This window comes from Callithrix jacchus, chromosome X (genome assembly GCF_049354715.1).
Source record: "Callithrix jacchus isolate 240 chromosome X, calJac240_pri, whole genome shotgun sequence".
Lineage (NCBI taxonomy): Eukaryota > Metazoa > Chordata > Mammalia > Primates > Cebidae > Callithrix > Callithrix jacchus.
The window spans coordinates 96,644,097-96,658,714 of record NC_133524.1 but is presented as its reverse complement, the minus strand read 5'-3'; the positions used below and the strand labels follow the sequence as shown (position 1 = coordinate 96,658,714).

Genomic DNA, 14,618 nt, shown 5'->3' with positions numbered 1-14,618 from the left:
CATAAGTTTTATGGAGTAGTGAACTTCTCACTTGTTAAATTATATGTTGTACTGAATATCATAGATGAACACATTTAACCAACATCATTTTTACTTGTTATGTTGGTACAATGAATTAACTTGAGTGTTTGTTGGTTGACTGACTGATGTATATACTTGTTACAGCAAATACTTGGATTGTATTCCTAACATGGCTTCAAGTTTTCTTCCTTTTCCTGTTTGTGACAATTTCAGCATTCACTCTCTATGAAGAAACCAGAAATGAACTGACCCTTTTGATTTTTAGTCTCCCAACCCATGCTTCCAATAGCATTAAAAATTGCTTGAGTTTACATTAAAAAGGGGATATAAAAGTCAGGATAAAAGCAGTGTGAGTAGATATTACACAGTCCATCTTCAAATGAGGGGCATGGGTGGGTGCATGAACGTACCTGAGTAAGTACAGGCAATGTTGGGGTTTAGTTTCTTTCTAAGTACTGTCTCCTCCTCTCTCTTACACATTCATCATCCCCCTTCCTACCTATTGTAGGCACTTGGGGTCTTCACCCTTACTGCTGGCTGTTTGGTGCCCATGTAGTAGCTGGATCTGCTATTGCCTGTTCTGTTTTCTTCTCCATTAAACCGTGAACTCCCTGGAAGCAGGAGCAGCATTTAGGAGCCTAGCAGAGTTAGTATCTGACAGGTAGAGCTCTGAGAGGATTCTGCTCTTTTGTTTGCTAGACAGCAACAAGCATTCATAATTTCAGAAGGCTCCTAAGGAAAGGTGGGAATGGTGGAGATTTCTAGTGGGATGGCAAGAGTGGGGGCGATGTGTTTGGGTAATTTCTAGATCATACAGTGGTTCAAGAAGAGTAGTACTTAAGTGCTGGGGATGAGATCCACTTTACTAGAACATTCAGTTACTTTAGTGTCAACTTTTCTCTGGATTTCACCCCTTCTGAGGCTTTTCCCCTTTAGTTCTCCCAACCTCTGGGTGATCATAAGCTGCTTTTTCATCACTTTCATCTGGCAGGTTTTCTGCATTTGCTTTTATAAAGCCATTGCTCCAGCAGTCTGCTGTAACCAGATTAAACAGTGGTGTTCTAATGACAGGAGCTGAGACAGGTTTGCTTGCAAACTTCATGTTTCACATGAAAGGCTTTGGCACCCCCTGTGGACTGTTCTTCACCCTGTTTTAGGCTTAATACTTGTTTGCCTTTATATCTGGGATAAAACAAAGGCCTTCCTGTATAACCAGTGCTGAGCAAATGTCTTGAAACAAAGGGAAGTGCAGAGTTTAAATCCACAGTGGGGGATTACCTTGCCTGCATTTCCATATCTTTGGAATAAATATTTTAACATGTTAATTATCTACTACTAATAAAAATACCTTTGAACTTCCAGTCAATTTGATGGGCATAGAATTGTCTCCACTGGGGAATGGGAAGCAATTAGTTTCTGTAAAGATTGTAGGTCATGTTGTCTCTTTTCGGTAAGTGGTTGCATGGTCAGTAGCCAGTCATATTCTGTTTGTGCCAAGACTGCCTTGGTCTGCAGAGGGGAGCTGCTGCCTCCACGGAGCCCCTAGGGCCCGAAGGAGGCAGACGCTGCTGCTCCTCTGTGGCCTTGGATTCCAATTCACTCACTGCTTCTTAGCCCAGAAAAAATATTCCTTCTAAGTAGGACAGTTAAGACTCTACTTATAAATCATCCATGTAATCTTTTAAATTTTTTCTTCTCATTGCAGACTGAAAACTATTCTTTTGACTCCAACTACGTGAATAGCCGAGCTCATTTAATCAAAAGGTACGTTGGTTTGCTTGCTTATTGCTACAACTAACCTTGATTTCACATTAAAAAGCAAAACAGATTAAAATTTTTAAATCGTATTTTTTCTGGGATTTAAAAATGAATGCCTAACCTACTTATTGTAGGAAGTTTGGAAAATTGAGAAGCATAAAAAAAGTAAATATACATCACTGGTAATTCCATCAACTAAGGGTAATCACTGTTGACATCTTACATTTCTTTGTATGAAAATGTATGTATAAACACTCAAAATGAAAAATAAAATTGGGATTATGTTAAAATATAGTTTTATATAGTGACAGAAATCTGATATTACAGATATTCACTATTTCTAGTATTATTTCTAATTTCTAATATTTCTAATGTGATATTAGAAATATACAATAGGAAACTTTTACAATCATGTTGATACAAAAATCTTGTTGCTCTTCACTTTAAGCCTTAAAAATTTTTTCATGTAGGACTTCCCATGTGTTTTGAGATTGCTGCTATTTCAACAACTTTGAAATCATTTTGAGGGTATTTTAATGACAGAGAAGCTAATCCTTTCCTTCCTAGATGAGAGAGAAAAAGAAATTTGCCTGATTCTTCTTAAAATATTTAGAAGTGTTTCAGATGAAACATTCAAAGTTGAGATTTATGTGATTGGTTGGTCATAATTTAGTATCTAAGGAGCTGTTATGGATGTGAGTACAGAGCTGAATACTGCCAAGAAAGATTCCATCTGGTGCAGTGGGCTGCACCCAATGAGAGAAGGACAAGGGGTTTGGGAAGCCCTCTAAAGGATGGAAACTGAGCAAAGAACAGAACCTCTCAGTGGAAACTGAGAAAGACCAGTCCTGACCATTCAAATGATGACTTTATTGCTGTTTCATGTAAATAGTTACTTAAATGGTCCAGTGCTTATTCTGTAGCTAAAATTGAACTCTGAATATGTTTGTTAAAACAGTTGAAATGAAACAGAGGCAAGTAGGGTATGTTAGAGCTGTAGCAGAGAAGAGTTGCAAATTCTATTATTTTGCCGGCTCTAATCCCATAAATTTACATCACCAGAATAGTAGAATTCAAGGAATAAACAAGCTTCAAGTAACTTGCATTCATGTCTAATTTAATTTATGAGGCTTCAGTAACCCCTAAAACATGCTAAGTTTATCTGTATTGGTCTGGAATTACTTGTGACCCTAAGTGATGATCATTAGTTGTCTGACAATGGGTAGTCCTTGTATTACCAGTGAAAGCACAGTTGAGAATTTTTTTTTTTTGAGGGGTTGGGAGGAATCCATTTAGAATATTTTTCTGGCTCACATCATAAAAGCAAAAGGTGAGGAATTCAAAATTATCTGGCTAATTTGTTTTAGAAAGAAAAAAGATACCTTCTTATGTGCACTGATTAGAGTGCCTTTGTAGCAGAAATCTGCTTTGTTTTCTGCTTTCGGATTGTTATTTTCAAAGCTCCATTTTAAAACTTTGATAAAAACAGTGACTCGCCTTATCCTCACAGGTCCCTTGGGCTAACTCAGGGTACCTGAGAATCCTATAGCCAGGTTAAACAGATAACATGACACTGGACGCAGTGTTTCATGCCTGTAATCCCAGTGCTTTGGGAAGCTGATGATGGAGGCCAGGAGTTCGAGGCCAGCCTGGGCAAAATAGTGAGACCCTCCCCGCCCCACCATCTCTACCAAAAAGAAAAATAAATAAATAAAATAAAAAAACCTGATAATATGAGTCTTATTTTCACAGTCTGGAGGAAAGCTAAGACTCTCAGGGACCCTTGCATCTTAAACAGTCCTGACTATTCAATTTACAAGGTAGACTGATAAGATAAAAACTTAAGTTTAAACATTTAGCTTTGGGGATACATGTATTTCCACAGCAGTGTTGAGGCTTACTGGGAACCTCTGATTTTGGTTAATTATTTTATATGTTTTTTGTTTATACACACATACACACAAAAGGCACAAGCTAGACTTAATAGGTTCTTGGTGGAAAAGTCTCTTGATTATCCATGAAATCAAAGATAGCTTTTTTTTTTTTTTTAAAGCAGGGACTACCTTGATTAAGAGGCAACAACATCTGAAAGCTCGGGAGACACATGCATTTTTGACAGGATTCTGTGTATAGAATTGTGAGGCTTTGGGGAACCCTGAAGGCTTTGAAATTTGTGTGGCCAATTGAGTTTAGACAAAGCATAATACCTAGAAACATACAGGGAATCTTATGTGCTATGCTGTTCTGGGGACCAACTGGGATAAATGTAAAATGTGTGGAAAATGTCGAGAGTGGTGGCAAACACCAGGTGATAAAAGCATGCAAAGCCTTTTCAAACAGTTTGCAGCAATGTTTGAAAGGAGTTTTGCTGTATGTGTTTTTTTGAAGATCCATTTATATCCATGGAAAAAACTCTTGGCCAGGAAATTCTGAATCTGATTATCAGTTTTAATTTTACTATCAAGTCCCTGTTTCTTTGAATGCCAATACAATTTCAGGCTGACTTTGATAACTTACTTTTCCTTTTTGTTCTTTTTTTTTGAGATGGAACCTTGCTTTGTTGCCCAGGCTGGAGTGCAGTTGCTGGATCTTAGCTCACTGAGAACTCCACCTCCTGGGTTCAAGCGATTCTCCTGCCTCAGCCTCCCAAGTAGCTGGAGTTACAGGCATGCACCACTGTGCCTGGCTAATTTTTGTATTTTTAGTAGACATGGGGTTTCCCCAGATTAGCCAGGCTGGTCTTGAACTATTGACCTCAAGTGATCTACCTACCTCTGCCTCCCAAAGTGCTGGGAATACAGGCGTTCACCACCACACCCGGCCGAGAACTAATTTTTCTATCCACGTTCTCTTGTTCTATTCATTTTCTGCTTATCCAAGGATGTTTCCTGGATTTTTCTTTTTGGCATTTTCTAGCAGTGGTTAGCATTCTTAGCCAGACTGTTTACACACAGGTATCTTTTCCTCTCTTACATCTATCTATCTTGAGTAGTTGAATAGCAGCTACCACTGTCCACCTTTGCTTCTTTCCTTCGTCAGTCAGGTTTCCTACATGAAGTAGTTGGCACAGCTAAATTGAAATGGCTTAAGGAAAGTTTATTTACAAAGGTAATTATTTACAAAGGCTTGGAAACGATTAGCGAACCTCCAGGGATACTGCTGTATTATGGCACTGGAAGAGCTAAAAATACTTCAGACAGGACAGGGGAAGAGAGTAGGGAACATTGACTTGAGAGTAACAGTTACTTTTGGTTGGCCAAGGGATCCAGTCGTCATGAAGTGACCCTGAAAGGAAGGGGCAGAGACAATCAATATCCTGATATCACTGTCCTCCTCTGCTCTGATCTCCTGCTGGTGTCTTCCTTTGGCTAAACCCAACAGAAAGCCAGAGAGCAAGGGGGTTCCCATAGGCACAAATCAAGATTGAGAAGGATTTGGAAGGGAAAAGGAAGTGTTATGGAAGGCTCCCCATAATTTCATGCACCAAGGAATCTAGCATTATATTTCTGTAGTTTATTATTTTTTTTTCTCAAAACGTCACTTGCAACCTGCAGATATACCCAAGGAGGCTTATGTGAGAGTCCCAGATTAACAAATCATGGCAGTGCAGACTTTCTTTTGGATGGACTTCCTTCCTGCTCTGTTTGTTTCTTGCTATCTTCTCAGAGCAAGGGAAGCCAGCAGTGGTACTTTGCCCGTGCTGCAACACTCTTTCCTCATGCCCGTTTTGTGGTCTGCTGTCTGATATCCACTCCTGCAGTACTTTGGGAACAATATCAAGCAGGCCATGAGTCTGTGGCCAAAGAAAATGAAATAGGAAATCAACAAAGCACTGACTCAGTGTGGAAAGGAATAGGAGGTTTGGCTCCCTAAATCATGCACAGTGCTTTCTTTTTCCACCCAAATTGTCCTGGGGTTTTGCAGCACCTCATATAGGGCCTTGTATATAGTAAGTGGTTGGTACATGTTTATTGAGTGAATGCATGAGAGAAATTGAAAAAACCTTAGCCTTTTTCTATTAAAGACTAGCACTACATTTCTCTTTAAGTCAGCGATTTCTGAATTTTAATGTGCATTGGAATGACTTGGAAAGCTTGTTAAAGGCAGAGACACACTAGCTCCATCCCTAGAGAACCTCCAGTTGTAACAGGTTCCCAAGGTGATTGTGATATAGGTGGTCCAGAAACCACTCTAGGATTTTCCTTATATTACTTAAATACAGTTAAAATAATCTGGATTCTCACTCCCTTCTCATTCCTAGCCTCAGATATTATTCTCTGGGTATGTGGTATCACCTACTAGGAAGATAAAACCTGTTTCCATTCAGATCTTATGTCTTTTGGAAAGGAGTTCTAATATTTTACGTGGTAAATATGGGTCAGAATTTGTGTGTTCATTCATTATGTGTCTGCTGAGTAGTGCTTCTGTACAGAACCTTGTTCTAGGTGTTTTCAAACATACCTGTCTTTCTGTTGGCCACCAGAGCAGTAATAGAAACATGTGCATTTACAATATCACTGGAAACAGGAACCTCTAATTTATTGTCCCACAAAAGTTGTTTTACAAGTCCTTCATCTCCCAAGAGGTATGCTGGTAATAAAGCAAGTGAAATCAGCATTTTTTATGCCTGGCATAAATTGTTACTTGTTTTGGGTTAGTAGCCATTTACCAGGCTGTTTTACAATTTGCAGCATCTTGTTCACTGGGTCTTAAACTGCCTTGCACAAATCCATTCATTACACCGCTAAATGCTCTTACAAGATCAGTGTAAGTGGCACTTAGTTTGTCAGATGGGCAAACTAATCTTTAAATGAGTTAACTATTCTAAGGTTTGGGAGAGTTGTTACACCTCTTGCTTTTTATTCTGAGAATACACAACTTCTTGTGCTCACACTACCAGTCCCTCACATCCTAGTAGCTAATCCTTCACTGTTTTATTTCCATCATTTCTATTTAAAAATCAAAATCTCTAAGGTTGTTTATAACATTCAGGTGCCTATAAAAAGGATGATCAAATTTTTAAAAGACAGATCCAAAACCAATTAGGAGAAGTAAGGTAGACATCTCTGGCATCCAGGGAGGTAACTGACTGCAATTAAACATTACATTTATGTTGAAGTTTTTGAGAAGCCAAGAGAAAGCAGTAAGTACATCAGTTGACATAGTTTTCATTATTCAACAAAGGAAGGATGGACATTTGACAGAACTATTTTTTTTTCTGTTCTTTAGTGTTAGAAGAAATTAACATATTAGGCAGTGTGTGACTATTATTTATAGAAGTTATAGAAATATTCTTTAAATTTAAATTTTCTATACCAATCCTATAAAAACCATGGGCATAATATTTAATTGTAACTCAGTAAAAGCATTACTACACAGAATAATGATTGCATTAAACAATAACCATTTATGGAGCATCTATGTGTATCTGGTACTTCATGTACAGTCTCTTTGAGTCTTCTAAATGGCCTTGTGAAGGTGGTTTTAGCAAACACATTTTACAGATAAAGAAACTGAGATTCAATTACATTAGGTATCAGGTTCAGGACCATATAGATGAAGTGGTAGATTATAGATTATTACTTGTCCTAATGTCTCCAAGTTCAATGCCTTTCACTACAGTTTGCTATAGAAATAAATAACCTAGAGCAGTTGTTCTCAACTCGGTGGTGATTTGGTAATGTCTCTTTGGAGACACTTTTGGTTTTTTCCCTTAAGTGGAGGTCACTACTGACATCTAGTAGATAAAGGGCAGGGATGTTGCTAAACACCTTACAATGCATAGGCAGCCACAACAAAGGATTATGCAACCCCAAATGTCAATAGTGCAAAGGTTGGGAAGTCCTGTTTCAAGGGCTGGTTAATTACGTTGCCCTCATACTAGACCCATCACCATCATATGTTTCAAGCGAGTTTCAACAACTGCTGAATTCAGAGTTGATTATTTTGGCTTAAAGTGGCAGTTTTTTGTTGTGAATTAAGGAAATTTTCAGATACCAGAAAATATACAGGTTGGAAAGTTAATATTTGTTATAAAAATGGAGGACCTGAATATCATCCAGGCAGGTCATTTCCTTTCTCCATAGGTACATGGGTGCTTGTAGGCAGGCACCCACCTCACAAAACAGAGAATAGTTTCTAAAAAGCAAACTTTAAATTTACTTAAACTGTGGGATTATAATAGTATTTCCAGAAAACTCCATAATATGCGCCATAAAGCTAGAAATAGTGAAACACTTAAATCATGTGTTTCCAATTGGCCATCCTGACCATAAAAGAACTGTAGGATAATTTGTTTTTCTAAAAGAACTGCATCCTGGTGGGTCCACAAGGCTGTTAGCTGTGTGACATAAATTGAAGGAGCTGAGTGAGTGATTTTAAATTTAGTGCAGTTGATACTCAGTTATTCTTTCTGAAAATAATTAGCTAACAGGTCAGTGCTTCACTCTCTCCTACTCTTTATTTTCTTATAATTATGCCTTTCCAGTTACTGCCCTCCAGATCTTTCCTTTTTATATTCAGGTCAGCAAGCATTCTACATCTAGGTTGGTCATATGTTAAAAATCTGCTGTGATTCTTCTTGACCAAGTGTGAAGAGTGACAATGTTTCCATTGTGTCCATGGCATAGCTTTTCATTATATTTACTGAATCTTCTTATCAGTCTCAGAGAGCCAGGCCTGTGAATGTCCAAGGTTGAGCAGATCAAGTGAGTTTGCAGTGTCATCTCCACAGGGATCTTTTCTCAGAGGCATACTTGGTCTGTTAGGGTTTGTTTTAATTCACAAACATGCCACTCTTCCTTGTTGAGGCAACAACACATTTTCTTGAGTGTGCCTTTGCTGCTTCCTCACTGACTTGGGAATGGATTCACCATCCACTAGATATTTCAGATACATAATTTATGGATCATGGTATAGCACAGCTGTGGATTCTGTCAGGACATACAAAGTATTAGAAATACCAGGTGGGTGTCCTATAGCTGTACCTTATGTATTATTGTCTATTCCATAGAAATGGTATGGAGTTCTTGGATTGCATGCTTAGTGCATTGTATGGTAGATTGATTTAATAAATGCAAGGGTCATGTTACCCACCAACTCTTGAGCTGAAAGTTTTCATGTTCTTAGTATGACTATACTCACAATTGTATTAGTGCTCACTCTCTGGTTCTCATTTTTATCTTACCTTCTGTATTAGTTAGGGTTCTGCAGAGAAACAGAACCAATAGGCATATCTAAATCTGTATATATGTAGAAAGAGTTTTATTGTAAGATATGGGCTCATGTGATTATGGGGGCCGAGGAGTCTCATAATCTGCCATCTGTAAGGTGGAGAACCAGAGAAGATGGAAGTGTAGTTTGAAGGCCTGAGAACCTGAGAGCCAATAGTGTAGCTTCACGTCTAGGTCTGAAGTCTTGAGAACCAGGAGCACTGAGGGTGGGAGATGATTAATGTCCCAGCTCAAGCAGTAGGGCAGAGAGCAAACTCAGCGTCTTTCTCAGTTTTTGTTTAATTTAGTCCTTCAATGGATTGGGTGACACCCACCCACATTGGGGAGAGTTATTTGCTTTACTGAGCCTACCAATTCAAATGCTAATTTCTTCTGGAAATGCCTTCAAAGACACACCCAGAAATAATGTTTAACCAGCTGTCTGGGCATTCCATGATGCAGTTAAGTTGACTCACAAAATTAAACATCACACCTTCCACGCACCAAGGCTCTCCTCTTCTCAGCTACTGACTCTACTCTTTTTCTTTGAATATGTTCATTCGTCTTTCTCAGATAAAACTGACCTGGGTTCTGTGATCCTGATAATACTTCCTATTTTAATTGCACTGCTTCAGTTTCTGCTACCTTTGCTTTTTAAAGTTGGTTAGTAGACATCTTTTAAGAGTCAATATGCATAGTGGGTAAATTTCTAGGCCAGGCTCAGGAGGTAGACTACCTGTCTTTGGTCTTAGATCAGCTATATTTTTTACCAGCTGTGTGACATTGGGTGAGTTATCTCACTTCTATGTACCTCTGTTTTTTTCACCTGTAAATGAAAATATTAGTAAAACCTTTGTCTTATAGAATTGTGATGATTTAAACAGTTAATGTCAGACACTTAAAACAGTGCGTCATGTATAGTTATCCCTCAGCAATCATTAGCTATTATTATTTTACTTTGATTTTATAAGAAGAGAATAAAGCCTTCTGAAATGATAACATTCTTTAGAGGCAGTTTTAGATTTGTAGCTTCTTTCATCTTGTCTGTAGTGATGTACTGAAGATAAGTGAATGAAAATATTAGCCGTATCAGCATCCAATAGTGGGAACCTTTCTGCAATGTTAAGTTTTATTATCTTTAAATGCAAATTTCTCTTCCCCTTATTCCTACCCTATTGGACAATCTAGCCACCGTTTGCGTCATTACAGAGCTGACATCATTCTGGCTCAGAAAGATTTTTAAAATCAGATCTGTCACGGTTGTAAATTATCATTCTTTCTTCAACCCAGCAGCTCCACCTTCAAGGACTTAGAGGGCAACAGCCTGAAGGATAGTGGACATGAGGAGAGCGACCAAACTGACAGTGAGCATGATGTCCAGCGAAGCCTGTATTGTGATACTGCTGTCAATGATGTGCTGAACACCAGTGTGACCTCCATGGGATCTCAGATGCCTGACCATGGTAAGGACTGGTTTGATGTAAATTGCAACAATCGACTCCAAAGAACTGAATGTTTGTAGGCACACTGTACTACTTTGCTTAATGAGTGTATTATCAAGATGTCTACAGAGCTCATACCTCAGCATCATCTACAGGTTTTTGAGATGTCCTGACACCTAGCCAGACTCTTCTTTGCCCTCCCTAAGTAGATCCCCTAGGTCTGTATAATGTTCAGGCATTTTAGAGGCTGACTACATGTACGTATTACATACATTTTCTTCAATAAAATTGCACTGAGCTTATAGGAGATGAACAGATGCCTTCTCTCCAGGAATAAATGTCTCTTTTTGCTTTAGTACATGAATTTAGTTGATCAATTGAATTGCATAGAACACAGCACTAATGAAACCAAAGGGGTGGGTTTTATTTCCTTATCAGACTGGTTAGCTTTACCCAGAGTGAGACTGTTCTCTGACTGTGTACTATTTACCGAGGATAGAAAGTCCCAAAGTTCCCATTTTGTCTATGGGACTGCTATGCCAAATCTGTCCCTCTAGCTACTACACAAAACCATGCCATTAGTTATAGGGGACACCAGGGTAAAAGAACATGGCTGAGTGAATGTAAAGTGTTCCATTAATATGAAAGGCACTTCAAAGCACATGTCAGGAGTGGCATCCTCATGTATGAAGAAGAGTCTATTTTTGTGAACTCAGCCACACATGCTTTAGCAAGGGGCACTATTTAAAACTTTGCTAGGCAGAAACCAGGGTGTAATAGCATTAGCAGAGTTCAACTAAGGCAGAATGTTTAGATTGACTTGGGCACAAATGTCATTTTCAGTATTTTACTGATGCAAACATGCTATGCAAACAGCCTGTCTTTTTCAATCAAGAAATATGAATTCAACTTGGTGTTTAGGCTCAGTGAAGCTTCAGAATGCTTGGCTATGTCTTGAGAAAAGCTAGACTCAAGCTCAGCTGGAAGCCCTACTGCTAAAAGACTTAAAGATGAGAAAACAAAATATGGTGATTATGTGCTGGTCTTCAGCTGTTTCATTTCACTGTAAACATCATTAAATGCTTTTGTTTTGGTTTTGGAAATAAATCCAAAGGAAAAAATGTGCCATCCACAAAACAAAATGTTTTTCATGGAAAGAATTAGTCACTATAGATTCTATTAAATTGTCTAATCCATCCCCTCCCAAGCAGACCCAAGTGTCAAAGTCTATTATATATAGAGGTCACTATGAATTGTGCACTGTTGCCTTCCCTAATTGGTGAGTGGTGATATCTGCAGAGATAATACACTTTCTGGGAAACCTTACTAGAACTAAAGATGAAAAAAATTAAACATTTATATAACTGAAGCAGAGGCAATTTAATACTCAGAGGATTAGCAATATGTCACAGGATGCAAACTGATATATATCATTTACTAGTCGTGTGTTTCAAAGAAACGCTTTTTCATTTATATCAAGAAAGGGTTTTAGTTAGATGCTCTCTAGAATGAAATGACTCCAGGAAAGGAAATAGTCATAATTGATTCTCACTTTATGCCTGGCTAGCACAACATCTGTTTTAATTTTTTGTCACATTTCTCTAGGAAATTGGTATCAGGGGGCTCAAGCTAGTTTTTCTGGGAGAGTGTTTATTACGAATGGGATGTATTGCATATGTATGTATGTATACATATATATGTATTTATGTATATATATGTATATGTTTATATATATACACTGTGTAGATTGGATAATAAGAAGAGTATATATTTTTTGTGAATGCATACCTAAATTTTATTTCAGCTTAGCCATTTAGGCTGAAGGTAGAATCCACCAGTCTCCATATAGGTAGTGACCATATATCCCAATTTGCCTTGTAGACCTCACTTTACATCTATGTCCTTGGCATAATCAATGATGAGAATATTCTAAAGGAAATGTGTGGCAATGTCCCAAGATTCTCCTACATATAAGATGATGATTTTATATATACACACATGCATACACACACATATATACTTTTTGCTATTCCATTTTTTGGCAACTGTTTCATTTTCTTTCTTACTATTTTATTTGCATGTGTGTATCTTCATTTTTTCTATTTTTCTGGCAGTGGTTAAATCTTGAGCCAACCTTTGAGTGAGTTCTTTTCAACTTGTATGATTGCCTAAAGTTTAGGTACAAAAAGAATTTGGATCTTGTTTATACCTCAGTCTCTCCCTTGTGATATCCTACTACTTCTGAAGCTTTCTGTAATAATAATTGTGTGTCCCAAATGAACTCCAGGCTTGCCATATAGGTTCCATCAGCAGTTCACTTGGACTGATGACTGCAACCTCAAAAAAGAGCAATAACTTCAACAATTAACATTTCATAGCATTTTACTATCTCAAGCCTGCACTTGCATAATAAGTATATCACATTTTATCTTAAGGTACAGTGGTTGAAAGGTAGTCAATGGGTGATCTATCATGCATGCCTGATATTATAACCATTGTAGTTAGATTTGTCCTGGGGTAGCCTGGTATTGTTGCTTCAAAGGACTACCAATTTATAAAGGTGAGAAGGGAAAATAGAATCTGCACTGGACTGAGATTTGTACTGAAAATCTCAAGTATTTCTTGAGAAGAAAAACCAAATCCCCTTGTTTCATTGGCACTGTGATAGGAATCTTAAACCCAAGTGTCCTGAAATCCTTGGAATTCCAGAGCAACTGTTCTTGAGGTTTGTGTAGGTGTCACCAGAGCATAGTGAAGAATGTAATGAATTTGTCAGGCTAACTCTGATCCTGATATTTCTTTTAGTTCTGCCAGAACTACTCTAAAGTTGGGCCAAATGTACCCAAAAGAGCGTACCTTACACCTTTGTTTTGGGGAGTTTGTCTCACCTTTTATTTCATGTCTGTAACTCTCTCTGTGACTTTTCTAATTTGGATATTAGTATTGCATCTTCCTTGCACATATGTGGACACATGATTGATGGGGAATTTCAAAATTTTCAAAATAAAGGTAATTTTGTACATCAGTTAATTTTTCTGTTGAGCAGGAATGGGTTGTTCAATGAGCTGTGTTTGAGGTAAAGGTACAAATTATATTTACTCTTCTTTCTGAGAGACACCTGGGTCCTGTGCTTTTCCATACTGCCAAATGTTCCTATGGGATTTGTCTTTATGGCTTTAATGTAGCAGAAGAATGATTGGTATGAATAACAGGGGTGGTTTGTGACTCTGAGCAAGAGCCCAAATTCATTCATTTTCAGTAACCCTTCTCTGAGAACATTTCTAGAGGTGGGAAACCAGAATCACTATATTTAATGAAGGAAGGAGAATATTATATTCAACATAGGAAAGAGAATGTCTAGAAGACTTCCTTTTTTTTTTTTTTTGACACAGAGTCTCACTCTGTCACCTAGGCTGGAGTGCAGTGGTGCGATCTCTGCTCACTGCAACTTCCGCTTCCTGTGTTCAAGTGATTCTCCTGGCTCAACTTCCAGGTAGCTGGGACTACAGATGCACAGTACCACGCCTGGCTAATTTCTGTATTTTTAGTAGAGACAGAATTTCACCATATTGGCCAGCTTGTCTTGAACTCCTGACCTCAAGTGATCCACCCGCCTCAGCCTTCCAAAGTGCTGGGATTATAGGCATGAGCCACCGTGCCTGGCCTAGAAGATTTTTGAACTCAAAGGGCAAAAGTCAGGTATTTAGTCACTAGGAGGTTTGGATTATGTGTTTCTTTTTCAAGTTTTAAAAATGTCTAAATTTATTTTTTGTTTTGTTTATAAATGACACATCATAATTTTACATGTTTGTGGGGTACAGTGTGATGCTTCAACACGTGTATATGTTATATAATATAATTAAATCAGAGTGGTTAGTATATCCAGCCACCTCAAACATTTATCATTTCTTTGTGGTAATAGCTTTTAAGATCCTCTTTTTTGGCTATCTTGAAATATATAATACATTGTTATAATCTATAGTCACTCTACTGTGTATAGTCACCAGAGAGATTGTATTTTGATTGTCCAACCAAACACATTTCGTGAGCTTGGTGAGGGTGGAAATGAGAGGGAATGACAGGAATCTATGCTTTCTGGATTACTGTCAATCTTTGTATTTCTCTTGATATGCCTAAGACCAGGCCAGTTGGTTGATGAACTGGCTAAGCTAAATTTCCTGGTTGC

General features: G+C 38.0%; 1 protein-coding gene across 4 annotated transcripts in view; it reads left to right on the top strand.

Moving 5' to 3' along the window:
* PCDH19 (protocadherin 19) overlaps window positions 1-10,589 on the top strand; it is a 71,318-nt gene extending 60,729 nt beyond the window's left edge. For 2 of the 4 annotated variants that reach the window (XM_078363737.1, XM_078363735.1), the window contains 2 exons: window positions 1,727-1,785; window positions 10,281-10,587. In XM_078363737.1, coding sequence (XP_078219863.1) covers window positions 1,727-1,785; window positions 10,281-10,512 — 291 coding nt within the window. In that variant the 3' untranslated portion in view covers window positions 10,513-10,587. Of the gene's footprint in view, window positions 1-1,726; window positions 1,786-10,280 lie in introns of all 4 variants that reach the window. The other 2 variants (XM_078363738.1, XM_078363736.1) reach the window with 2 other exon arrangements.
* Window positions 10,590-14,618: the final 4,029 nt, after the last annotated feature.